Consider the following 26,861-nt stretch of genomic DNA (forward strand, 5'->3'; position numbering starts at 1 on the left):
GGTGGTGGGGAAAGTCCCACAGCATCGTGGTGATGAGTGTGAGGAAGGAATATTGCTGCTGGGTAAAGGGGGTGGGGGGTGGCAGAGTTGAATTTTGTCTTTGGATCCTACAAACCCTGTGTGCCTACAGCCAGGACCATGTGCTAATGGATAGTGATGGGAATGGGTTTTCAGCTGTGCACCCACCACAATGCTGCCGGCACTCCTGGCAGGGATCTCTTATTCCACATCCATCCTTACCATGCTGGAAGGGTTAGAGGGGTTTCCACAGCAATGGCAAGCTGTACTTTTCTATCTGAATTCCAGGAGGAGAAATGAAGCTCATCCGCTGGCTGTACCTCTCCGGGCTGGTGTTGGCTGTGCTGATCCCAGCAGCGTGGCAGGTGGTTCCGAGGGACACAGGAGATGCACTCAGGTATGGCATCGGGTGGTTGGCTGCAGGCGGCAGCTGCTGCAGGCTGAGAGCTGAGCCCCTCGCTATTGAGCGATGCCTTTGGATTCATCCTTTCTGCCAGCCCACATTGCCACGTCCCACAGGGGTTTCACATTGCCCAGACCCAAAGGTTGTGTTGGCAATGTGGCGAGCAGGGCTGGGTGCCTCTCTCCTTTCCATCTCTATGGGGACAGAGGCAACTGGCCCCCCCTGAGGCCAAAGGCAGCATGTGTCAGGAGCTGTTAGCTATGGCAGAACACCGCAAAGAGCAGAGATTTCTGCTGCATGGGGAGATGCAGAGGCAGACACCCAGAGTGGTGCTGAGCCTGTCTCCACACTGTGCAGAGACCCTCTGTGGTCTCTGTGCCAGGAGGGGCTGGCCCTTAAGCCCCCCGTCTGCAGAGGGCTGAGAGCAGCAGTGATGAGATCCCTGGAGCTGGAGGTGTCCATAAAGACGCAGCCAAGCAAGGTCCAGGGCACAGAACAGGACGTCTCATGCACTTAAGGGACAATACTGGCCAGGCTTGTCAGATCCCCACCATTATTTTTATGTGTTGTTACAGATTTTCTGGACACTGCTCCACTCGTTGCCGCATTTTGCAGCCTCCTGCAGGGAGGGCACAGGAGCCCTTCTATTTGATGTGCATTAATCCCTGCATTTTGCCCCATTTTTGCCCTCAGATGGCCCTCATACGAAGCCCCATCCAACACTAAGCGGCACTCGGAGGGCACCTTCACCAGCGACTTCACACGCTACCTGGACAGGATGAAGGCCAAGGACTTTGTGCATTGGCTCATCAACACCAAACGATACAGGTAGAGGGGAGAGGGGAGCAGGATGATGCAGGGAAACACCCCAGTGCAAAAGGACAACAGCAATAGAATCATAGAATCATGGAATCATTAAGGTTGGATAAGAACTCTAAGATTACCCAGCTCAACCAGCCACCTACCACCAACACTGCTCCCTAAACCACAGCTCTAAATAGAGTAGTAGAATCAGTGAGATTGGAAAAGACCTCGAAGGTCATCCAGCCCAAGCTCAACCCGTTCCACCACCCACAGGTGCCACATCTCCATGGTTCATGAGCACCTCTGGGGATGGGGACTCCACCACCTCCCTGGGCAGCCTGTGCCAATGCATCACCACTCTTTTGAAGAAAAAATGTCTCCTAACGCCCAACCCAAACCTCTCCTGATGCAACATGAGGCCAATAATTATCTCTGCTTTTACTGATGCCATTCTCACAGCAGCCCATATTTTAAATTTTGCCCGTGACCAAAAAAACAAACTTCAAAGTGCTGAAACCCAACAAATACCAGCCACGTTGGGTACGGTTGGATTTCTGGCTACACATCCTCCTTCATCCCATTTCCAGAGGCAATGAAAAGCATTTTATGAAGTCCCCAGCACATTCTCATTGGAGCATCCTCGTGTTGTGGCTGCTATGGCTGTTGTCTTATTTCCACAGCTCCACCAAGAGGTACATGAGGGAGCAGCCCCGCAGCGTCCCCTTCCTGGCCATGCTGCCAGCAGCGTAAGTCATCCAACCCCAAAAAGGATCGTTTCAAAATGCATCCACACACTGGGTGCAAAACTTCCCAACACCACCTCTTCCTTTTGCTCTCGTGTGGGTTTTATCCAGTGCTTATTGGCAATAGAGGACAATGAGGAAAGTGAAGCAGCTTTTGGGGTGGGGGGGGGGGTTAAATAGTTTATGAAATCAAAGAATGATAGAATCATTAAGGTCAGAAAAGACCATCAAGATCGTATAGCCATCCATGCAGCCCAACCATCAACAACGGGGCAGAAGCAGTTTTGCACTGAGCTGTGCTCAGCCATTTTCACTTTGTGTGTGGGAGAGTTTCTGTTCTGCTAAACTGTTTGGTGCTCAGTTCCTTCCTTCCTTCCTTCCTTCCTTCCTTCCTTCCTTCCTTCCTTCCTTCCTTCCTTCCTTCCTTCCTTCCTTCCTTCCTTCCTTCCTTCCTTCCTTCCTTCCTTCCTTCCTTCCTTCCTTCCTTCCTTCCTTCCTTCCTTCCTTCCTTCCTTCCTTCCTTCCTTCCTTCCTTCCCTTTCTCTCTTTCTCTCTTTCTCTTTCTTTCTTTCTCTCTTTCTTGCTTCCTTGCTTGCTTGCTTGCTTTCTCTCTTTCTTTCTCTCTCTTTCTCTCTCTTTCTCTCTCTCCATTTATTGACTTATTATTTCCTTTTTAAAAGGTACAATTAAACAGCAATCCCAGGCTTTCCAGCGTGCACCCATGGCTGTGGGACCCCTGCATCACCAGCAGCAATCTGACCCTCTGCAGAAGGAATGATCCATGGAACCACTGCACGAGCCCGCATGGTGTTTCCCAATCCCCTGCTGAAATCAGCGCTGCAGCTCAGCATCTCTGCCCAATTTATTTCCTCTCTACCCCCCGTTCCTGCCGTGCTGCCCTTCCTAATTCTGGTTCTGGGTGCTCCAACCCACCCCAGCACCCCATGGGGATCCTGCATGCTGCTGCCTGAGGACTTTGGGAGAACCAATCTCTGACAGGGGCTGGTTCAGGTGCCCCGTTTTTTCTCCAAATTCCTTCAATTTTAGGTAGATGGTAACCAGGGTGCCCCCTCCTGACCCCCCTGAGTATCCCATCTGCTCAGACCTATGGCTCTAAGATTAAATAAAGGAGTATGAAAGACAAGTAGAACATATTTTGTTTAATTCTGCCCTGTTTGTATTGAAAGCAGTACCAAAAGAAAATCTCACACGACAGAGGGACTGCTCTCTCTGGGTGGAGTTTTGCTACAGATCAAGGACACAAAGTGATGCTGCTCAAAAAAAACCCCAATAATGTCACGTCTTTCCCACCAGCTCACAAAACCCAGCGGGGATGGATTTCCCCCAGGTCAGTGCTGCTCACTCCCCCACCTGTCTGAAACATCCATAAACATCTCCAGGAACACCTCCAACCCTCTCCATCAGCACCACAGCCCTTCAAGAGACACCGGAGCAGCACAGAGACACAAACAGATTTTATTGGGTGGTTTTCCCATTGTGGTCAGTGAACGACAGAGAAAACCCAGCAGATGGGGCTGGGATGGTGGAACATGTCAATAGCAGCAACAATTTGAGACAGGAACCACGAGACAGCGACACGGAGTGATGGCATTTGGGTTTCACAGAATGAGCCCTAAATAAATCGAATTCTTTAAAAATATATAAATTAAAATTCAGAACTGGGAGACAACACAGATTTGGTCGGATGTTTTCTTTTCCTCCCCGTTTTATTTACAACACTGTGCGTTTCCAAACTAGATCATCTCTTGCAACAAAAATAAATTCATTTCAGTATCTCGGAACAAAAATAATTCCTCTATTTCTACATTCAGATGGCAGAAGGGAGAATATACTGGGACAAAACAGAAGTGCCAGCACCAAGCTTATTACCCTCTTACTTTCCTCCCGCCCATCTTCACTTAGGGCTCTCCATAGGATTCATTTAGGATCCTTTTTTTTTTTCTTTTTTTTCTTTTTTTTATCCTATGGGAGAGAGGAGCTTTGCTTTTTGCACTGCTGGTTGTGAGCCTTCTTCCTTCTCCTCCTCCTCCTCCTTTTCCTCCTCCTCCTCGCATCCCCAGTGCTTCCAAAGTCCCCTCATGTAACAGAGCCGCCTTTGTGCATGGCCCCAGGAGCTGCTTTAAGGCACCAGAGATGAGGATGAACCCCAGCACCCATCCTGCAATGGAGTTTGCTGCCAACTGAACCAACACGGCACGTTGCAAGGAAGTGATTTTAATCCCATGCTGATTCCAGGGCTGCCTTTGGGGTGCTCCCTGCCCCCTACATGGAAATATCAAATCCTCCCCAAATCGTGGAATCCTTACGATTGGAAAAGACCTCTAAGATCACCAGCCCCAATCAAGTCTGCTCATACAGAGCAATCCATGGGTTGGTGGTGAGTAAACGAAGCAGCAGCACCAAGAACTGCAGCTGCAATTGCAATAATGGCATTAAGAATTAGAACTCTGCTTCCTTTTAAATAATAACTTAAAAATAAAATGAAGGAGAGAAGACTAGGCCTGCAAACAGGGGAAAAAATCATTTCAGATCCGGATGTTTGTGCATCCTGTGCCAGGGCACTCTGAGGAAGCCTGGTTTGCTTTTAACATAAGGAACCAATAATATTTGCCTTCATGGCTGGGACTTTTCTGCTCCTTCAATGCCAGCTGTGGGACGCTGAGTGCATGTAGAAAACAATCCCATCCCCTGGCCGCAGTCCCTTCTGGGGCGAACAGGAGTGGAGACCGACTTTCTGCTCATAATCAGAGGCTAATAGACAGAAAGCAGCTGTCCTGCAGACAGAGGGTGAATAATTCCAAGGTCAGAGCTGCACTGCTCTCGTGCAATGAGCAAACCCAGGCTTTGCAGCTCTTCCTTCCTCCAACTCAAGTTTATTTTCCCCTGCAAGAGGTAAATCCCCTTCTCTTTCTCTGACAACCACCAGCCACCAAAGCACGGTTTGCAAATCCAAATCAGTGACTTTCTGCCCCGTTTGCTGATGCACCACTGACATCCTTACAGAAGATTATTTTCCCCCATCCATTTATTAGTGTTCTGGGTTCGTCTGAGGCATGGAAAGGTTGAACCGATGGATGGGACAGCAAATGGGATGAGGAGATGGCAGCAGCTCCAAGTGCCTGGAGCCACTTCACATGGGATGGGGACAGGACAACTGTCCCTTCTGTGTTCCCTTTCCTCCCAGGCTCCATGGCCACCCAAAGGAGTCTGTCTCAGGGGTGAGACCACAGCCCAATGGCTCCCAAAATGTGAGGAGCACATGGGTACCATCCCTGCTCAACAGCATCTTCCTGCAGGGCAGCAGGGAAAGCAAAAAGGAAAAACCTCTTCCTGCTTCCATAGAATCACCGAATGGTTGGGTTAGAAGGGACACTGAAGATAATTCATTTTCCTGATGCTCCATGCTACCTTGAAAGAGAAAAGGCTTTTTGCATGGGGTGGGGGGCAAAGAAAATGAGCAGAGTATTCTTGAGGATGTAAAGCAAGGAAAGCAATGGATGTGGCTGGCTGCTCCCATGACTACGTGGTTTATTCAAAGCAGTGGGTTTTAGGAGTTTCCTTATATCCAACTCACAGCCAGGGACAAGAAGGTGGCATTTCAGCTTTTTAGAATCAAAGCACCACAGAATGGTTTGGGTTGGAAGAGTCCTGAAAAATCATAGAACCTCAGAACGGTTGGCTTGGAAGGGACCTCAAAGATCATGGAATGATAAGATGGTTGGGTTGGAAATGATCTTAAAGGCTATAGAATCATAGGAAGACTGTGTTGGAGGGACCTCAAAGATCATAGAACCAATGATCTTTGAACGATCAATGATCACAGAACAATCCGTTGAGTTGTTAAAGATCACTCAATTCCAAGCCCTTCCATGGGCACCTGCTGATTCTGGAGTCAAAGCAAAAAAATGATGACAAAACTGGAACAAACGCTTCTCCTTTCTCTCTGCACTTCCCACCACAAAGGACATCTCTCCCACACCGGTAAGAGATGGAAGGGAAGAGCGAATCCAAGCAAGGACCCCAACCAAGCAAGGCTTGGTTGCCCAAAATCTGGCAGTGACGAAGAAGGAAGTGTAGAATGCGTCAAATATAACAGAAAATTCTTTTGTACATTCAGAGTTTATATTTGGACAGAAAAAGGGAAATGAGGGGGGGGGTGAGGGGAGAGATTAGATATTAAAAAAAAAAAACTAGATAGCACTGAATGACCAAGCGGTAGCTGCCCCTCTACCACCACAGACCGCGACAACACACGCACACACACGTACACACGGAGGCTGAGCAACACCGAGCTCCCACTGACAGCGAGGTGCACCTCAGATTGCTGGTCTAGAGATACTGAATGCCTGAAGCACACCAAGGATAACTGGAAACATCTTAAATGGCTTTAATGGGAATCCTGCTACTCGGAGGAGAGAACCAGGGAGGGTGCGTGTTTGCTTCCTCCACCCAGCACAGCTGCACCGGCTCATCCCTGAGTCACGTTCTCGCTCCTCTCCTTCAAAGCCAAGATCCCTAAAGAGGACAACTGAGGGGAGAAAGAAGAAAAAGAGGGAAACAGAATCATTAAAGTTGGAAAGGCCTCTAAAATCATCCATCCTCCAATCTCAATTTCCCCAGTACTTGCTGCCTGTTGCTGGGGATGAGCTCTTTGGCGCTGTGGCTTGCAGAGCAGCACGGACACATTCACCATTACTATTACCTTTTACCTTTTTCCTCCTCGGATTCAGAGTTTTTCTGCATTCATGGTGAGAGCCTTCCACACAGTTGTCTTCGACATTTCATCTGAGATGTTGATCTCAGAAGGGTCGGTCCTGCAATCATAGAACCAATTTTTACAGTTGGAAAAGACCTCGTGAATCGTCAAGTCCAACCGCTGACCCATCCCCACCAAGCCCACTTACCGAGTCCCTGAATAGAATCACAGAGCACTGAGGTTGGAAATGACCTATAAGATCATCCAGTCCAACCCCAACCCATCCCACCACGCCTGGCATGTGATGGGTCTTTACCTGTCCCTGCTGTTCTGGTTGGGGACACCCACGTAGCTCGTCTTCCCCAGGCTCAGCTGGACTGAGTTTGCAGCAGCAGCTTCCATCATTTGCTGAGACTCCTGCAGCAGAAGGGCAGATCAACCTCCTGTCTTTGAGCAAAAACCCCACACAGACATTGCATGCTGCCCCTCCTGGTCCTCGGCAGCTGTAGCACTGATGGAGCAGGAAGAAAACCTTTCGCTCCAAACATTTTGGGGGTTTAAAGACCCATGATGAGCAAATCTTTCCAATAATAATAATGATCAAAATAACAACAATAATAAAACAATTTTATTTTAGAAGGCATTTTAAAGTTGTATGATTGTTCAACAGTTAAGCTTAATGTATGTCTGTTCAAGTGATGATTTAAGGTAAAAAAATGGTTGCCAAAAGCCATTGGAATCTCCTTCTGCTTAGTTCCAGACTCCTCACACCGTTTAACGACTGGCTGTGATAGAAATTTCACAGCACTCAGGCACCCAGTAGCATTACCTCTTCTTCTTTGGCTTCATTTTTGGCATCGTCCAACTTCTTCTTCTTGCTTTCTGGCATGAGGTCATCCAGCCAGCTGAGCTCTCGCTTCGAGAAGCAAAAATCCAGGACTTTCCGGACAAAAACGAGAGCCAAAACCTTCAGAAACAGAAACATAGGATGGTAGGGCTGGAAGGGTCCTTCAAGATTGTAGAACCATAGGATGGTTGGGCTGGAAAAGCCCTTAGAGGTCACAGAACCATGGAATGGTTGGGTTGGAAGGGACCTTAAGGGAAGCCATGGTGAGACCAGAGGCACGACTACACCCCGTTCAATGCTGCAAGCATCTTGTTGAGAGCCACCAACCATCATGGGGAAGACGATGGCCGCACGGGACGCCTTGATGACCCAGAGCAGCACGAGGCAGGTGAGCTGCACCAGGGTGAAGAGGTGCACTTTGCGCAACGGCACGTGCCGCAGGTAGATGAAGTCAGGCTGGTGCTTGGCCGGCATCCCAAACAGCTTCAGGCGGTCAAAGAACTGCAAAACAATGAGGAGATGCCACTGTGGGACTGCAGGGAGTTGCTGGCCTTACTGAGACCTGTAGGAATTTATTAGGGCTCTCACAATAAGCGCTGATCTCTTCCTGTGGGAACGTAACCCTGCAGAGCCGTCACCAAACTGCAATTATCCCACGTGATTCTATAATTAACTTTCCTTTGCCTAGTGAATCCTCCAGCAACAACTTCCACGAGAGGGAGACATTTCCTTCCACTTGCATCGAATTCTCCCATCTTCACGTAACAAAGCACTGAGGCCATAACACAGACAGCACCAAACCCACCCGGTCCTCTCAGCCCTGCAGACCCCCTTCCTCTGCCTCTACCACCTCCAAGCAACAATTTGGGCTCCGTGATGACCCTTATGGATTCCTTCCAATATTATTCTCTATTTCCATCTCTTGCACTTGAAGAGGCTTTTCTCTTTTCCCCCACTACTGGCTGCAAGACCTTTTTTCCCCTTCTCTCAGTAAGACAAAATATCAGGGAGCAAACATCTGCGTGGTGCAACAGTCCATACCTGGATTCCTCTGAGCGACGATACACCCATGTAGAGAAAGACACCGTACAGCACAGGCATTGGTATAAACTGCAAAGGGAATGCTATTTTAAGTAAAGCCATTGCATTTTCAATCTTATCCTTTCATTCTGCATAAAGTTGCCCAAAGCCTTCCAGTTTCCACAGGGCTGGAGATGTGTCGAATTTTATCCACTGGACATTTTGTGCATGCATGTGAGAAGCGCTCTGCTTTAGGCAGAACTTCTGAGCCACTTTTTCATCAGAACAATCCAATTTTCCAGAAAGATTGCAGGAAAATAGGTGATTTCACCCATGCTACCATATGCTGCGCTCTGTGACGGCAGGAAAACAGCTCTGCATATTCCTGTGGCAAAATGCAGAGGTGGCGTGCCTGCCTTCAGCCTGGAGATTAAATGACTTTGTGGGAGGAATGTGCACGAGAAGACTGCAGCACATTTAGCCACCAGGAACGGTAGCTCTGAGCACAGTGCAACCTGTCCTCTTACTGATGGAAAGAGAGTGGATGTAGTGGTCTGAATGCATGAGGCTGTAGCCCATAAACACAGGCAGGTCCAAAAGACAATCAAAAAATGATGTGGCTTGGTGCCCTCAAGTATGCCCAACTGAAGGGTTGGGAAGTGCAAGTGGGGCCAGTTGCTATTATGGGTCACACTTCAAGGTCTGGGATCACCTCCTGTGCCCCTCGGACCTGGAGAGGGGACTAGAGACTACTTTTGTGCAATCTCCAAAAATCCTCCAGGCTGTTGGGTGCTTTGCATTTTCCTCCTACCTTTAACACAGCAGTCAAGAAGACGGAACAGCCCATGAGCACAAAGATCATCAGTCCCGTGACCCTCTGCTCTCGTATCCCCAAAAATCTGGGTTGTTCTCCAGGAGCTGAGCAGCCTGACTCCAGTTTGAGGCTGTTCACGTGGGTGATGGAGAGGACGGTCGCGGCCACAAACCAGGGCAGCCCCATCACTGAGCACACCCCGAGCATCACAGCCACCATGAAGAGGTCCAGGTGGTACCCACATCCTTTCTGCAGAACGAGAAACAGAGCATCCCACAGCAGAAGAGCAATGAGCCAAACTCGCAGCTTGCTCGAGCTCGAGTCAACTCTTTGCAAATCTAAAATAATTGGAAACAACTACAGATATGCTCAGGTTTGCACAAGTTCTCCCTGTGAAAATCTGTCCAGAGTTCAGACAAAGCAGACTCTAGGGTGGGTTTATTTTCAGTACAGCTCCTAACTCTTCAAAAAACATCGAGTTTTTCCCATCCTTGCAGCACACTCCCACCACTCACAAGTGAGACGTGACTGGCAGGTTCCTGGCACTGTGTTAAAACGATTCATTCCCCTAAATTTGCTGCTGACATTTTAAAACAAAAACACTCCTCGTTATTGTTACAAGGTTAATTTGCTGCCTCTGAAAGGTTTCCTGTACAAACTGCCTTCTTGTTTGCTCCCTGTGACATCATTAATGCAGAGGAGCATCCTGCCAAGCAGAGCTGTTTGCCCCAAGCAAATGTGTTTGCATTTTTTAGGGTTGGGGTTGGATTCTCCTCTCGCAACCACTTACCTTCAGCCTGTGCTCCTTCCTGTTCACAATGACGGCGGTGATCTGCTGGTCCATGAATATCAGGATGGTGCAGAGCAGAGCTGGGATGAGCGCAGCCAACACCGTCCACCATGGGTTGGGTCCTATGGGGTTCATGAGCCACCCACGGTCATCCCTGGTGGGCTGGGACAAAGCACCAGCATTAGTGTCACCTGCCAGCTTGGATTTCCCCTCCATCTCCACTTTGAAGCATTCTCAATGCTTTGCATTACTCTCTGCTAAGGGTTTCAGCAGCACTCTTTGCAAGCACCCATAGATATTTCTCCTGTCCATATCAAGTTTTAGGGTTGTTTTCTCGTTTCCAGAGAGAAGTGATGCATTGGAAGGTGGAAGAAAGTCACACCGCCAGCACTTCCCTCAGGCTCAGCCCTGTCCAGCCCCATTATCATCAGGTTGATGTCCCCAGCAGCACAGCCACGGGGTGAAGCCAACCCTGTGCCAAAGCTCCCCATTACCTTGAACATATGGGGGACGTGGAGCTTTGGTGATGGGATCCCAATGAGGAAGTCAATGACCACCATGACGACGATGGTGAGGAAAACAGCAAAGTCACTTATCGTAGACCGGACCTATGGGGGCAAGAAATTGATGCTGAAAGAAAGGGTCATGGCAAACACAGGAGCAGCACGAGATGAAAAAGCTTAGGGATGCGAACAACATGAAGGCTGATTAACAAAACCCCACCACTCTGAGGACGTGAGCTGAATCCCTTGGTTAGAAGCTGCTGCTGTGTTTGTCCCTGTGAGATCTGGTGTCAGATAGAAAAGAAAACAGCTTAATTAAGGGGAAAGGGATGTTTAATTCTTTTTATTTTAATCATTATTAAATATTTGGAAATAAACATTTGTCACTACAGCCACTCTCACTGCTGAAATGGGAATAAGGCACTGAGGTACATTTGTTCCCTATAGAGAAGAAATATCTCTTCTTCTATGGCAGCTGCTCATATGAACCAACCTTCCTGTAGAGTACACAATGGTGAGGGGAAAAAATAACTTTGGAGGGTCTGATTTTCATAGAATCATGTCATCATTTTACACTGCACTGGGACAGGCCTTCAGGCAGGTAGGAAATGCAGAGATCACTGAGCTCACAGAAATGGTAAGGAAACAGTTGATGGGGATCCCATCCAAATCAATGGAGATCCCATCCAAACCAATGGAGATCCCATCCAAGCCAACAGAGATCATGGCCTTCAAGGCTCTTCCATCAGCAGTTCTTGACCCAGTGGTGGCAAATGCTGCAATATCTGAGGCAATGAGTGTGGGGCCTTCTGCTGGCCCCCACCTTCTACCTACTCTGGTTGGGAAGTAGCGGCTGGTTTTAAACATCTTCAGTGAACTCGAGAGGACAAAGGTGGAGAAGAAGAGGATGCAGGACCAGAAGAGGACATTGGGTGTGTAGGGGCCATCGTGTCCACAGGCAGGTCCATGAAATTCTCCATGCAAATGTCGACATTCCTGGAGAAACAGAGCATGAGGACACAAAAGAGGTACATGTGCTCAAAGGAAATGTTGGGTAACTGAGGCAGGGTTGGGGGCCTGGTCTGAGATCCGTGACCTTGTGCCTGCTGCTGGCAGGGAAGATTTATATCTGAGGAGCAGCGGGAGCTTAACGAGTGACACATCAACAGAGGGGACAGGGAGAAATGGGCTGTGATGGGGCACAGAGTCATGGCACGTTCTCCATTTGGACTGCATGCAGCTATGGCTGAAGGCACCACAGGGGGATGAGATGCCCAAAGGGGATTCTTGGGGGCAGAGTAAAGGGAAAAAAGGGAAAGGAGGGAGGTGATCACCATGGTAGGAAAGGATAGACAAAGCACCATCTCCCAGGGCTCATCCCTGGGACACATCAGACAGGCAGACGTGTGCACGCTCAGATATGCAGATATGTGCACGCTCGGATACTAAGCCTTATGCATGTAGGTGCAGACAGCGCTGAATAAGAACTAGCCCTGGAGTTACTGAGGACCAATTAAAGAACCAATTACCACCTTCAGGCATGAACTTAAGACCTCCAACACATCCAGTGCTCACACCACCACCAACCTCACTCCCAGCCAGAAATACCGCCCTGCATCATGCCTGGGGGTGACAGGCATCACCACTAGAGCTAAGAGTATGGTGCACTCCTTCCCAAGATCGCAGGTGGGCACCACACACACCGCACCACAGCAGTGATTTTTCACATCAGTTTGAAGCACAGCATCACCCGAAGGGCTTTGGCACCGCCTTGACACCAACGGGCACTTACAGATACGGTGAGGTTTTCCCAGGCGATGGCTGCAGGGTTGACCTCATTGCTCTGCCAAAAGTGCAGCGTTTCATTGGTGGGATGGGTGGGAGCTGCACACTTACAGCTGGGAGGAGAGAACCAAGGGGAAGGGAAGGAGGAGCAGCGTTGGCGCAGCCCTAAGGTGCTGCCAGTGGGGTGTTTTAGGGGAAAAAAACCCACTAGTAGAGGGTGAGGAAGTCAAGCTGGCTGTGCATGTGCACCGGGTAGGTCTCTCCCAGACAGATGAGCTTCTCCAGAGCCTCGTAGATGAAGATGATGCAGATGAGGGCGGCGAAGGCTTCCTCGGTGAAGCGGGTGATGTAGCACACCAGGCAGCTGGCATCCGTGGCCACCAGCACCATGCAGAGGAAGGCAGTCCACAGCCCGATGCACGTCCGCAGGGACAGGTAGGAGAGCGCGTAGTCCCTGAGATGGGAGGGAAAGCGAACGGGTTTTCCCTCAGGGAAAATCCAGAGAGATGTAGGAACGTGCCAAGGAATGTGGTTTGCGTGTACTACAGACAGCCGCGGGGCTGCAGGGCCCATGGGTGGAGAGGCCAATGAGGTAATTAGCATTATTTAACAGTGATGCGGTGTCAGTATCTCAGAGGCTAACTGAGGTCAGGTCTTTGTAGGGGAGCACATTGTGTTCGCCCATCACCTTATGCCAACACCAAAACCCTCTGGTTGGGCATCCAGCACCAGCTGCCTGAATGGTGTGGGTGATTAATTGCAGCAAGGGTGGCTAATCACTGTCATCACAGCCATCACGGCAATGGCTCTCACAGAAAGTATGCATTTGGCATGAAAAGCTCCTGCTTCCTCAACAAAATCATCAAATCTCCAAATATTTCAGCAGAAGGGAAAATTGTTTGGCTGTCTGGGTGAAATGTATTTCTGCCTTTGGAAAAAAAAACTTGCTTCTGTGGCTGAGAGAAAGCAAATCTTCCTTCATGCTCCCAAAACAGAGTGATTTGTCTCCTCTCACTCATGCGTCCCATCTTGAACATCTCCATACAGGTGATTTCTCCTCATCCTGTTTTGCCTCAACCCCACAAACTCTGCACAAACCCTTGCATCCTGGAGGTAGGAATATGCAATGCACTCGGCGCATGCCACAGTAGCCAGTTCAGATCATCTCCAATCTCACAGCTACCATTAAGAAAAATAACAGAAAAAAAAAATCTCAGCCTTCAGAAGGCTCCGTGCAGCCAATCTTACTTGCAAAACTTGTAGAGGATCTTCTCGAACACGAGGACAGGGCCGGTGCTGCCAAGGATGGTGAGAGGTTGGCCAGCAAAGAGGGAATAGACAACGCCAGTCATGGATGCGCCCAGCAGCGACTCCATGGCGCTCTGCCCGGGGAAGAGAAGAGCAATTAAATCACGTGGGTAAAGCATTCGTGGATGAAAAAAAAGTGAAAAAAAAATGTGAGAAAAGCATTATTGTAGGAAAAATAAAAAAGAAAGTAAATTTGCAATTGAAAATAGAGATACAGAAATAGTAAATAGAAACATAGCGTCATTTAGGTTGGAAAAGACTTAGGTCATAAGCCCAACTGCCAACCCAGCAAGTCCCATCATGCCGTGTCCCATTGTGTCACGGCCATGCACACCTCCCCATCACCCCACACTCCTCCCCATCACCCCACACACCTCCCCATCACCCCACACACCTCCCCATCACCCCATACTCACTATGTGGCCATCGGTGGCCTCCCCCAGCAGCCCCCCGAAGGTGATGACAGGGGACATGCAGGCACAGTAGAGGAAGAGGAAGGATGCCAGGCACTGCAGACTCAGCGCATCCCGAAAGTCACTCCAGAACCACGGTGCTTTCCGCTTCACGTCCAGGATCAAACCTCCAAAGAGTCTGGAGGAGGGACAAGAAAATAGATAGGGCAGGCAGAACGGAGAATTTTGTGCAACTATGGGCATAGAGCAGCTTCCATAGCTAAAAAGCAGTGTCCCTCTCCCATTTTACACACACCAAAAAAACCCTCCAACAATGAAAAGGAGCTACCCTGAGACACCATCATAGAACCACATAGAACCATAAAACCACAGTATGGCTTGGTTTGGAAGGGAGCTCAAAGATCACAGAACCAGAGAATGGTTGGGTTGGAAGAGTCCTTTGAGATCGTAGAACCACAGGGTGGTTAGGATGGAAGGGTCCTTCAAGATCACAGAACCATAGGATGGTTGAGTTGTAAGGGTTCTCAAAGCCCCTCCAACTTCACCACCTGCCCTGGGTTGGTCCCACTCCTCCATCAGCTGTCCAGAGCCCCATCTATATCCTTGAGCATCTCCAGGGATGGGGCACCCACACTTCTATGGGCAGAAGTGGTTTCACTGCCCTCTGGCTAAAGAATTTCCACCCCAAATCTCACTCAAATCTCCCCTTTTTTTCTAAATAAGAATACTGAACCTCCCACCTTCCTGTCCGCTCCAGTTCAGGGCCGCTATGTTTTTCAGGCTTTCTGTGAGAAGCATTGTCATCCAGAGCTCCGGGCACCTTCCTTTTTTTCTGTACAGAGAGATGGATTTATTCCCAAGTCTCCCACCCACCCCCTCACACCTCCCTCCACAGCAGCACCCACCTGAGAAGGGACGTTTTTGGGGGGCTCGATGCGGATCGATGGGTCCCACTCTCCTGGTGGCAGAACTGTGACCTGATCCAGGAACTCATCGATGCCAGCCACCAGGTCAGCCCGGTTCTTGGCTTTGTAGGCAACGTCATGAAAAACCTGCAGGTAGGGGACAGCTGGTGAGGGGACAATGCAGCACTGTTGTCCTAACCAGCGCAATAAACTCCCAGATAAACGCGGAAGAGTTTTCCCCCAAGTTTCCCCAAAAGGAAAAATTTGTGCATCGTGGGATTTGGGGTCATTTCCTCCCATCCTTCAGTCATCTTAAAGAGGTTTCGCATGTTGGGGATTCTGGAGAGCAGGATGAGGTGCAGGATTGCAACCAGGATGGGAATGTGGGCTCTGGGACAGAATCGTAGAATAATTAAGATTAGAAAAGAGCACTACAGTCATCCAGTCTAATTGTCAACTCATCTCCACCATGCCCTCCATATGGGGCGATGCAGACCCCTGGTGTTGGCTTTAGGTGCAAAATTTGGGAGCTTTCAGGTCTCCAGATCTGCTTCCTTGCTACAGTGGAGGTGATCCGAAATCCTCACTGCAGTGGAGATGGGGAGAGAGGAAGAAAGCCAAAAACAACCCTGGGATCTGCATTATCTCATCACACCTCATCCGTCATCAGCGTGGCCATGGACCTGCCGATCTCGTGGTACTGATGGGCTTTTCCTTCTGGTCCCAACAACACAAACAGAAACCTGAGTGAGGAAAACAAAACAAGAGAGAAGAACAGGTCCTTGCTTAGGGAGCACCCAAAGAAATCCCAGCAGCTTCCAGTCCAGAGCACAGCCTGAGACTGGGCACACAGGTGATGGATTTTAAACTCATCAAAACCCCTTTGCCAACTGACCATTCAAGCTGACTTTCATTAAAGTTGGGCGGTTTTTAACTTTTGTGTTGATGTTCATTACAATTGGCCAGTGCATTTTATAATTTTGGGGTTGATGTTCACTGCCATCGACCAGTGCCCTTAGAAACCACAGCAGGGAAGGGAGAAACGAAGGTGGAGAACGAGAGATGGGGGAAATGTGCTTGCAGACTCGCTCCTGCTGGCCTCATTCTCTCAGGATGAATTTAGATGTTGGTTTTTGTTGTTATTTTTAAAGAAGAACCTTGTGCTTCTCCTTCTGACCTGGTTGGGATGGGGACTTCTGTCATTCCCGAGAGGAGGACAGCCGGGGTGAGGCGGGCGAAGGCCATGATGGGCTGCTGAAGGAAATCCAGCTCTCCCACCAGCACGTTTGCTGCTTCAGCCCCAGTGGGAATTTTCTTCATGAAGTGCAGCTCTGCCTGTGCACATCAAACGAAGGGCTTTTCAGGCTCTTACCCCAAAGTGGAAGCCCACAGCACTCTGCTGTAGACACATTTGCAAGAGCAAAACCAGCCCTAAGAAAGCTACAGGATCTCACCTTGCTTAAATCCATGGGGCTGGTGTCGTGGTTTACCCCATTTTTAGCTTCTATGGTGGTGGGAGGAGGATGGGGGATGAGCGTTTGGGCTGGGAGGAGAAAGAAAGACTCAGAAAGACAGACAAAGAGCAACTGGGACATAAATCCTCGTGCAGGGCAAGTCCAACGGGGCCAGATCCCACAAGAGCCTTCACCTGGTGCCAAACCCTACAGGAACCTTCACCCAGTGCCTGGCCCTATAGGACCCTTCACCTGGCTTGTCAGCGAAGGAGAGGACGATGGGGAGGAGGTTGTTTCTCTTCTTCTCGTTCTGGTGGTGGTGCTTTTTGAGAAGGACCTCACGGACCTTCTCCCGCATGCTCTCATCAAACTCACTGGAGTGGTTCTGCTGGTCCAGGATCATATCTGAGGGTGGGAAAGGGATGTGAGAGGAGAACCCCTGCAGAACCCAAGAGGGATGCAGCACAGCTCAGCACGGGCACAGCTTTACTCCATGAGGTATTTTTAATGCAACTCAGCTTTTGCAACAAAAGCAAGAATTTTCTTTTGCTAAAAAACAGCATCAAAGTGCTTATTCATTGCTCAACTACGGTAATTATTTCTCCTTCTAAATAATGCAATTTCCTCGCCTGGTCTGGTCTTTCAGTGTTGCTCCACGTATCCAACCAAATTAAAAGCAACCCAAAGCACAGACCTTCCCTGAGTTCCCTCCACCAAATGACTGCAATTTGCTGAGAAATGTGCTGAGAATGGCTGTGACTCCCCTGCCTCCTGAAAGGGCTGAATGGGGACCACCAGTCAACCATCATTTCTCCAAAGCCTGCTTTTCCAATTAACTTCTATTATCTTCCTCCTCCCCTCACCCCAAAACACACTGCCTGGTCATCTTCCAGATGAACTCTGCCTTCAAAGCTCCCAAATCCTCAGTGTTAAGGCAAAAGGGAAAAAAAGAACGTGAGGAAATAGCTGGTAATAACTAATTTATTTAACGAGGCTCAGCCCTTATGCAGACTGTGTTCATTTCTAAGAGGTTCAGCTCTATGCAAAGCTCCATGCTTCCATGAGCAGACTGCTGAGCCCTGATCGCAAACGCCTGCTTTGGATGCAAAACATTCTCCAAGTTGTTTCTCCAGCCCCAGAAATGGCTCTCAGAAGGGTCCCACATTGCAAGAAAACGCTCAGCCTTCCGCCAGGCCAAAGCAAAGCCCAACAAACCTTTGAGACACAAAACTGCAACGGGATTTCTGAAGGATGGGATGCCTGGGGGTAAGGTTTGCAGCGCACGGTCCCACCCCGACACCGAGCGGTACCTGCGATCTCCTCGGTGCTGTTGGCACACATATCCAGCAGCACTGTGCCTTTGATGATGCAGTTCCTCAGCTCAAAGAGGCTGTGCAAGGAGAGTGTGGCCACGTAGGGTTTGCTCCAGCGCTCGCCGCCGTCTTCCACGTCCTCCTCGAATTTCAGCCACCTGCAGGCACCGCTCGGGGTCAGCCCCACGGCACTGCGGACAGCCCTGATGCAGGAGGAGCTGCCATTTACCTCGCTGTCTCCTTCCACTCTGTGCCCTCGCCTTCTTTCACGCGGATCTCATCCAGTTCGGTGAACAGATCATGAGGGACGTGCTGCTCGTCCTCCTCGGTGCTGAGGATGAACTGCACCCGCTGTGATGGAGTGTCTATGGGAGAAGCACAGAGCCAAACACCCCATGTTGGGGCCAGGTCAACCATAAGATCACCAAGTGCAACCATCAGTCCATCCCCACCGTGCCCCCTAACCACATCCCTAACAGAATGAACAGAATCATGGAATCATACAAACAGAATCTCTATGAACAGAATCATAGAATCACAGAACCATTAAAGTTGAAAGAGACCTCTGAGATCACCCAGTCTGACCCCAACCCGTCCCACCATGCCCATTGACTGCGTCTCCAGGTGTCACACCTCCATGGTTCTTGAACACCTCTGGGGATGGTGATCCCACTGCTTCCCTGGGCCACCAGCCTGTGCCACTGCATCACCACTTCTTTGGAAAATAAATTTTTCCCCCCTCCAATCCCTCCCAGTCTCCTCCAATCTATTCTACGTCCTCCAATAAATGTGACTTTCCCACATGAAGACAGACTCCCTAAGATGAGGCTATGTGTTTAATTGTCTGGAAAAAAAAATCCCAAGAAAAGTTTGCAAACAGAGGTTCTTGCTCTCAATAATGCAATTTTCCCCCAAAACAGCAGCTGGCCGGGCATCAAATCAGCACGAGAATCATAGAATCATTAAGGCTGGAAAAGGCATCTATAAGATTACTAAATCCAACCACCCCCCACCACGCTCAATCAATACAGGAATCACAGAATCGTGACGGTGGGAGAAGACCTCCAGCATCACCGAATCCAACCATCAACCCATCCCCTCCATGCCCAGTAACATCCCTAACTCCCACAGCTCCCCAGCTCCAGCTCTGCAAATAGAGACCCTTGCTCAATAATGCAGTTTTGATCCCAAATAGCAGCTATAGCCCTCGAGGCCACCCCACAGAGCCAGACCCCCCCAGCCTTAAGGCTCCTCATCCCCAGGACTCACAGTGGTAGCCCTGCTCTTCAGGAGCTGCCTCCTTCGCCCGTTCGCGCTTCCGATGCTTCTGGCTGCGGGGCCGGTGGTGCCGGTGGCTCTGCCTCACCAAGGGCATCTGCACACCCACATACAGGGTCCGGTGTCCTGTGGGAGAGCAGCACCGTGACACAGTGGGCTTATTTTTACTTGAGTTTTGCTACAACACAACAACAAAAAGCCATGGCTCCCTGTTTTTTAAAAGTAACACCGGAGGGTTGAATCTCTTCTTCAACTCAAGCTTTGCCTGGACAAAGCTCAGAGTTGTTCATTACGAAATGGGATTATCCTTAAAATAAGGACAAGGTGGTGAAATGATCAGGTCACCCTCCTGATACTGAGCTAAAGAACAAGAGGAAAACAAAGAATTGAAGCCCTGTCTGCAATTCTCATCCAGTCAGGAGCAGCCTCATTGAGAAAGGGAGCTGTGATGATGGAAGAAAAGGAGGTTATCAGAGGCAGTCAGCATGGGTTCACTGAGGGAAAATCATGTTCTCTACCTGGGGAGGAATAAGAGCATGCATCAGTGCAGGTCAGGGGCTGAGCTGCTGGAAAAGAGCTCTGCAGAGAAGGACCTGGGGGTCCCGGTGGCCAACAAGGTGACCATGAGCCAGCAGCATGTCAAGACAGTCAATGGTGGCCAACAGGTTGACCAAGAGTTGACCAAGGGTTGATCAACAGGGTGACCATGAGCCAGCAGTGTGCCATGTTGGCCAAAGGTTCCCTGTGGGGCACTGCACAGAGCACAGCCAGCAGGGCAGGGAGGTGCTTCCCGCTGTGCTCTGCACTGTGGAGAACCCATTGGGAGCACTGGGCTCCCAGTTCAGGGCAGACAGGGAACTGCTGGAATGAGCAACGTGGAGGGTGCAGAGCTACTGGGGGCCTGGAGTCCCTCCTGGTGGGGACAGGCTGAGAAGGCTGCTCGTGAGGGACAAAAGGGGAGGGGGTCCTGAGCAGTGCAGATCAACATCTAAAGGAGGAACCCAGAAGGATGGGGCTGGGATCTGCTTGGTGCTGCCCAGAGCCAGGACAAGGGCATGGAGCCCATAGAGTTCTGTCTGAGCAGGAGGAACCCAAAGGTTCTTTCCAGCTCTACTGTTCTGGGATTCACCCTGCCCTCCTCCATTAAATAAAATAATAATATGAAAATTGTGAAAGGGAGCGTGTTTCTTGGTTAACAGGCACAGCAGGTTCTGCTATCGCCTAACGGAATCATCAAGGTGGGAAAAGATCATCCAGTCCAACCTCTCACCTTCCAGCTCCTCCTTCTCATAGTGGATATTGACAACGTTGCTCGTTCCTCCTTGGTCAACCACTGCCTCTTCATCGGGTCCCTGCTGGGCAAGGAGCAGGATTACATTTTATTCTTGTGTTTTTGTAGAAATTGAGGCTGCCAGTATTTATTGCAGGAGGGGAGGGTAGCGTGTGTTAGATGCCCTCAAAGACAAAACCCGTACTTCTTTGCTTTTGCAGCTTCCTAGAACAAACAGAGGCTGTGGATGCCCCGTCCATCCCTGGAGGTGTTCAAGGCCAGGTTGGATGGAGCCCTGAGCAGCCTTGTTTAGTATCAAATGTGGAGGTTGGCAGCCCTGCCTGCGTCAGGGGGGTTGGAGCTGGATGATCCTTGAGGTCCATTCAACCCAAACCATTTTCTGATTCTATGAAATAAATAGATTTCAAGGCGGGGGGGGGGGGGGGGGGGGGGGGTGGAATGCACTTTTCCATTCCTGAAGATGCAGTGCAGCTGTGCCGGATGGAGATCCCTGCAGGGCTCGCTAGGTGGCACTTGGCCACAGGACACGGCCGTCACCAACTCCAAAAGCAGAGACCTACAAGGGCAGCTCCATCTCCAGCACGGTGGGAGCACGGTCAGCTCTGGTTGCCTTCCATGGAAAACGTGATTTTTCCCCTTGCAAAAGAGCCGATGCATTCCTGGGCTGAGATACCATTGCTGCATCAGGAGAGCATTTGTGCATCACAAGCCGAAAATCTATTCCTCCATTCACATCCACTCAGGCGGCAGGAATTCAACCACAACGACCGCAGTGTTTTCACCAACGCAAAGAGAAACTGCGACCTCCAAGTGAGCACCGTTGTGTTTCCACTGGGTTCCAAATTATTCCTCCGTGAAGGGGGATGGCAAAGGGCTGGAAGCTGTGAATTCCCATTCACCATACCTGACATCGCAGCCACCAGAAGATTGTGGGCTGTTCCAACAGACGATAATGGTGCACTTTCTGTTGGAGATTTGCAGCTGAAATTGATGCTGCAGAGGTGCTCAGGAGGATGCTCACCCCCCTATCTGTGGTTATGTGTTGGGAAGGAGAATGGGGGTCTCTCCACACCACTGCTCTCCAGATTGATGTGCTGGACAGCAGGGCTGCTCTTGGGGTTGACCTGATGATCCCATGGCCAAAGCAGCGCTCATGGCTCCCTTATTTGCTCACCTTCAGCCCATTTTAGCAGCAAATTCAGCTCCCCCAGCCCAGATTTGTACAAAACAACCTCAGAAAAAGCATGGGATGAAAGCACAGAACAAAATCACTGCCAACTTGCAAGCTTGGGTGTGTTCAGTGGGTACCACCAATCAGCACCACCCTGCCCACCACAAACCATCTCCCCAGGGCACCACCTCTGGGTGCTGTGCAAGGAGCTCTGGCCATGCTACCTGCAGCTTCTCCACAAGAGTTATCTTGCAGCTGCTCTCTGGCTCAGCCCCACGTTGGACATCACCTTTGAGGGCAGGTGGAGCCTCTGGGTCCTGCATTTAGCCAGGCTCCTCCGGGACATCCGAGTGGATCCTGCACCCCCCCCCCCCCAGCAGAGCTGCCCCCACCAGGAGGAACCCAGTGACGCCCCCAGTCCCAACAAACACGGGTGGGTTTTCTGGAACCAGAATTCATGGGGCACGGCCAGTGAGGTTAAATAAAGACACGCACTCCGAAACCGGGAGATGCTCACCAACACGGTGTCCCCACCAACGTGATGGTCCCATCAAAATGAAGGTCTCATGAACGTGATGGCTCCATCAACATGATGATCCCATCAATACAATGGTCTCACCAACTATGTCCCCACAAAAATGGTGGTCCCACCAACACTGCGTCCCCACCAGCATGACGGTCCCATCAAAATGATGCTGCCATGAACATGATGCCCCCACCAGTACGATGGCCCCACCAAAATGATGCTCCCACCAACATGATGCTCCCATCACCAACACGATGTCCCCACCAACCCTTCCACCAGCCAGTGCCCTCCAAGCCCTGGGGCTGCTCCAAAATCCCGATCCCCACATCCCACAGGAACTGAGGTCATGGCCAAAATACTGCTGGAGTTCCATCGGGATGAGGGATTTGGTTGAGCCAAGGGCAGCGGTGCCCAAAGTGCTCCAGGTTGGAGCCCATCTGTTAACGGGGCTGAAAAATGGAGCGGCTGAAGGTCGTTTGGGCGTTTAAAATCTGAGCTGCTGATGTGCGAACTGTCGGGAAAACCAATATTATGGGATGGCACTGGGTTTTGTGGCAATTTCCTGTGCAAACTGCAGGAAGGTCTCACTTTGGCACGACTTCCATTAGCCCCTTATTAGTCAAACTGAGCCCTAACACGGGACTGAAGTTGGTGAAGGATTAAAAAAGCTTCTTCCAAATTTTCAAAGCAAGGCAACCTATTTCTAACCAGCAGAACCTCCTCCCAGGTCGAGGATGCAGCAAAGCGGAGCCCCGTGCAAAGGTTTCTCATTTCCATCCCCTGCAGCTTTGCACCCCACGTTGGTGAAACCACTGCCCACAACCCTCGTGGAACACAAGAACGTGGGATCCCTCCGGGTCACCACCTCCTCTCTTCCCCAGCTCTCCACTGCCCTGCCTTACATCCCGCTCTGAGCTCATCCCTCTGTGCTGCACATTTCCCTCCTGCTATCCGCTCAGGACGGAGGTGAAGCGCTGGCCCTGAAAGGTGAGGCAGCTGTAAGACAACACGGCGAGGGAAGCCGACACCGAGCTCTGCTCAACACAAATCCCATGGGGATCCAAGCTCCAATCCTGCTGCTTTTGTATTATTCAAGCATTCGGTGCAACTACAGAAAATGGGGGGCACCTCCTTGTGCCAAACCCACAGTCTGACTGGGGTCTGAGCAGCCCATCCCTGTTTGAAGCATCGTGTAATGGTGCCAGCAAAGTAAACGGCCCTGAGAAAACATTCTGTCCCTTAAGGCACGGACCCCCAGTGTTTATTTCTCTGGGGAAATGGGAAGATCTCATGGTTTCATAGAAAACACCCAATTGTCACAATATGGGAAAGAGGACTCTGAGTTTCAAGGGTTTGTTTGTAGCTCTGGAGCAGCAGCAGCTGTTCCACGTTGCTGTTTGCTGAGCAAAAACTTCTCTTTTATTTTCATGTTGCAGTAGGGATTTATGGGTGCCCTGCCTCAGTTTCCCTGCCTCATTGCAGCTTTTCCAGTTAAGAAAGCACTTTGTGAGCCCCATCCCCACTGTCTCACCCCACACAAGCAGAGCTGCAGAGATGGGAGCACGGGGTCTGTGAGGGTCCCTGAGCAAATGGGAGGGGATTAATTGCACCCAAATGGAATGAATAAGTCTGATCTTGGGGTTCTTATGGGATGAGGACAGCTGCCTGCATGGAGCCAATCTGGGAAGGAGGCAGAGGGGGTCTGAGAGCAGTCCCTGCTCCATCCCCATCCCTACATCTTTATCTCCCTCCATTTCAGGGAAGGTGAATTCATTCCCATACCCAGTCTGGCACTGAAGGCAGCTGCTCCAGATATGAGGGGGGACCCCGGGCTGCTGTGGGGTCCCTTGGGTGCATGGGTTCCCATAGAGGCTGCAGGATCCCATGGGTGCATGTATCCCATGTGGGGTCCAGGGTGTCAGGGGGTGCAAGATCCCATGGGGTTTGTGGAGACCCATGAGGGACATGGGGACCAATGGATGCATGTGGTCCCATGGAGGGTGCAGAGGGTCAGAGGAGGTGCAAGATCCTACAAAGGGAGCAGGGTCCAATGGACATCTGGGGTCTCACTGGGGGTTCATGGAGTCCCATGGAGGGTGCATAGGGTCCCATGAGGGGTGCATGGTGTCCAGAGAGGGATCCATAGGGTCCTGTGAGGGATGTAGGAGGTCCTATGGGGTGCAGGATCCCACAGAGGGTGCAGGATGCAATGGAGGCATGCTGTCCAGTGAGGGGTGCAGGCTTCCCTGGGGTGCAGGGTCGAATGAATGGGATTCTATGGGGTCAATTGGGTTTGATGGGTTGTATGGAGTCCCATGGGAGGTGCCAGGTCCCATGGGGTGCTGGGTCCCATGAATGCTCAATAGATGGGTGCAATGGGCCAGGAGGTGCTCCCTGGGGACAGCCCAGATAAGATGATGCTAAAATGGGGGGGAAGGTGGGGGGACTTCTCTGCTGCTCCCTGCTGCACCCAACCCCTCCTGGGACTGCGTGTTGTGGGGCTTTTGTCCCTGCTCCGATGGGCTGTGGCCACACAAAGGGGACGCATCCAGGTGTGGAGGGGATGGGGGGGGTGAGGGGGGGCAGGGAGGTGCCACCAGCCAGAGACACCCCCCCCCCATACGCCCTCTGTGCCCCTCCCAGGCAGGCGCCTTTCACCTCTCTTTGCATCCACCTTGTGCATCCCCCCGTGCCCCCTTACCTCCACCCTTCAGCCTTACATCTGCCTCCTCTCTGCACCCCCATTTCAGAGCCTGCACCCCCCCCCTCCCCTCCACTCATCCCTTATGCCTCATTTTACAGATTCCCTCCCCATCCCTTGCAACCCCCACTGCAGACCAATCGCACATCCCCCTCTTTGCAGACACATTGCCCCCAACCTAGCAGACGCCTTGCATGCCCCCCATCCTGCATCCTCTCCCCCCCCCCCCTCCCTCCGCCGCTGGAAATGCCGCAGTGAGCAGCCACAGAGCATCCTCCGGCCGCACCGGGTACCCCCCCCCCCCATGCACCCCCACCTGATAGCTGAGGATGCCATCGGGCTCGGTGCTGCCCGCGGGCATAGCTGGGCTGGGGGGGGGGGCCGGGCTCCCCCCGGGGCTCGGGGCCAGGGGGGGCCGCAGCCGCTCTGCACCCCGATCCGCTCACATCGGCTCCACCATCTCCGGAGCGGGAACAGACCCCGCCCAGGGCCGGGAGGGGGCGGGGGAAGGAGGCAGAGCCCGTTGGGGGAGCATCGGGGGGACACTGGGGGGGCAGCTGACAGCCTCCCTTCTTCCCCCCGCATAGATCCCCTTCGGCACGGCCCCTACGCTCCCCGGCATCGCCCCTCGAGGCCCCCATCATCATCACCCCCATGTCTCTGTGCCCCCAGCAATTCCTTTCCTGTCCCCCACCCCTTCTGCAGCAGCCCCACAGCACTCAGACAGCACCCCCCCCCTGCTCCCTCCAGCTTCAGCCCCACACCATCACCACCCTCAGCATCAACCTCCTCTCCAGCATCATCCCCCAATTCTGCCCTGCGCAGCATCACCCTCAATTCCTCCTCAGCACCACCTCCTCTCCTGCATCACCCCACAATTCCCCCCCAACATCACCCCCTCTGTAGCATCACCCCCACCTCCAGCATCGCCTCAATTTCACCTCAGCATCAGCACCTTTCTAACATCACCTCCAATTCCCCTCCAACATCACCCCCATCTCCAGCATCACCCCACCTCCAGCATCGTTCCCACAGCATCACCCCCTGAATCCCCTCCAGCACAATTCCCTTTCCAGTATCACTCTGCTCCCCCTCCAGCATCCCCCAAGCTCCCCTCAGAATCACCCCCAGGCTCCCTCCAAGCATCCCCCTCCCCCCTTCCATCCTCACCTTCTGTTGGCCCTCCATCCTCATGCCCAGCTCCCTGCCCCTTCCTGGCCTCTTTCAGCATCCTCCCCTCAACTTGCCACCCCCAACACTCCCTTCATCCCCCAGGGACAGGACCAGTCCCCCCTGGAGGCCCCATTTCCCCAGCAGAAAGTGGTCAGAAGCACAGGGGGCTGGCAGACACTTCCCCCTCTGATGGGCATTTTTCAGAAGTGTTGGCAAAAACCTTAAAAACTGCTTTTCCCCAAATGTTTTGGGAGCTTGACATCCTCCACGACCCCCAAACGCAGTGTTTTCAAGGGAATCCAAACCCTAAAAGATCCTGCAATCACACCCAAGGCTCACCCTGCTGCAGGGACTGCACTGTTACTCCCTTTTGCTGCTCCCTGCTTTATTTTCAGTGGCAAATCCTAAAGTCAAAAGCCCCTTCCCAAATCCCCTGCCCAAGACACGGCTCTCAGCCCTCACAGTAACACTCTGCTGGTGGTAATGCTCTGATGTTATTATGTGATTGGAAACGCCCTTTGTTCCGTGTCCCAGCTTCAGACTCCTTGAGCTCGTGTCTGGGATAAGGAAAACATTTCTCTTCTATTAATGGGAGATGTAAACAGAGGATCAGTTATTAATTAACAGAGACAGTAGCAGTTTCCTACCCTCTCTGGAAGCGCAGGTGTGTTCCTGCTGTGGGTTGTGGGGTGGTGAACCCCTTCTCCTGGGGATGGGGAGCAGCTGGGGGGGGATTGGGCACAAGTGCAGCTTCCTTCCTTCAAGAAATATTGCTGCTGATGGAGGAAATGTAAATATTTCACCACATTCCCCATTAGAGGTATTGCATTCCCCCTCCTGTGTCCGGTGGGATCCTGATTGCTTTTGGGTCCTGTAAAAATGTG

General features: G+C 51.3%; 2 protein-coding genes across 4 annotated transcripts; one reads left to right on the forward strand and one right to left on the reverse strand.

Annotated features, from left to right (window-relative positions):
• The first annotated feature begins 314 nt into the window (after window positions 1-314).
• On the forward strand, window positions 315-1,975 carry LOC128090470 (pro-glucagon-like). Its single transcript, XM_052702835.1, has 3 exons — window positions 315-415; window positions 1,115-1,249; window positions 1,906-1,975. The coding sequence occupies exons 1-3, from the start codon at window positions 315-317 to the stop codon at window positions 1,973-1,975; spliced, it is 306 nt and encodes a 101-aa protein (XP_052558795.1).
• Window positions 1,976-3,428: 1,453 nt separating this feature from the next.
• Window positions 3,429-25,293, reverse strand: SLC4A8 (solute carrier family 4 member 8). Of its 3 annotated transcripts, none has more exons than XM_052702851.1 (25): window positions 25,121-25,293; window positions 20,386-20,467; window positions 19,107-19,241; window positions 18,067-18,202; window positions 17,835-17,995; window positions 16,777-16,929; window positions 16,525-16,613; window positions 16,248-16,405; window positions 15,726-15,813; window positions 15,071-15,217; window positions 14,906-14,997; window positions 14,169-14,343; window positions 13,693-13,826; window positions 12,653-12,898; window positions 12,452-12,557; window positions 11,494-11,655; window positions 10,651-10,764; window positions 10,157-10,318; window positions 9,364-9,615; window positions 8,574-8,642; window positions 7,860-8,033; window positions 7,515-7,652; window positions 7,002-7,102; window positions 6,692-6,803; window positions 3,429-6,517 (listed from the first exon to the last, which is right to left on the reverse strand). In XM_052702851.1, the coding sequence occupies exons 1-24, from the start codon at window positions 25,163-25,165 to the stop codon at window positions 6,716-6,718; spliced, it is 3,207 nt and encodes a 1,068-aa protein (XP_052558811.1). In that variant the 5' UTR covers window positions 25,166-25,293; the 3' UTR covers window positions 3,429-6,517; window positions 6,692-6,715. The 3 variants fall into 3 exon arrangements, with proteins under 3 accessions (XP_052558811.1, XP_052558809.1, XP_052558808.1); XM_052702849.1 differs by having other exon boundaries at window positions 6,699-6,803; window positions 20,386-20,470; XM_052702848.1 differs by having other exon boundaries at window positions 20,386-20,470.
• Between the last annotated feature and the right edge of the window lie 1,568 nt (window positions 25,294-26,861).

This window comes from Tympanuchus pallidicinctus, unplaced genomic scaffold, assembly GCF_026119805.1.
Source record: "Tympanuchus pallidicinctus isolate F22 unplaced genomic scaffold, pur_lepc_1.0 scaffold47, whole genome shotgun sequence".
Classification (NCBI taxonomy): Eukaryota; Metazoa; Chordata; class Aves; order Galliformes; family Phasianidae; genus Tympanuchus; species Tympanuchus pallidicinctus.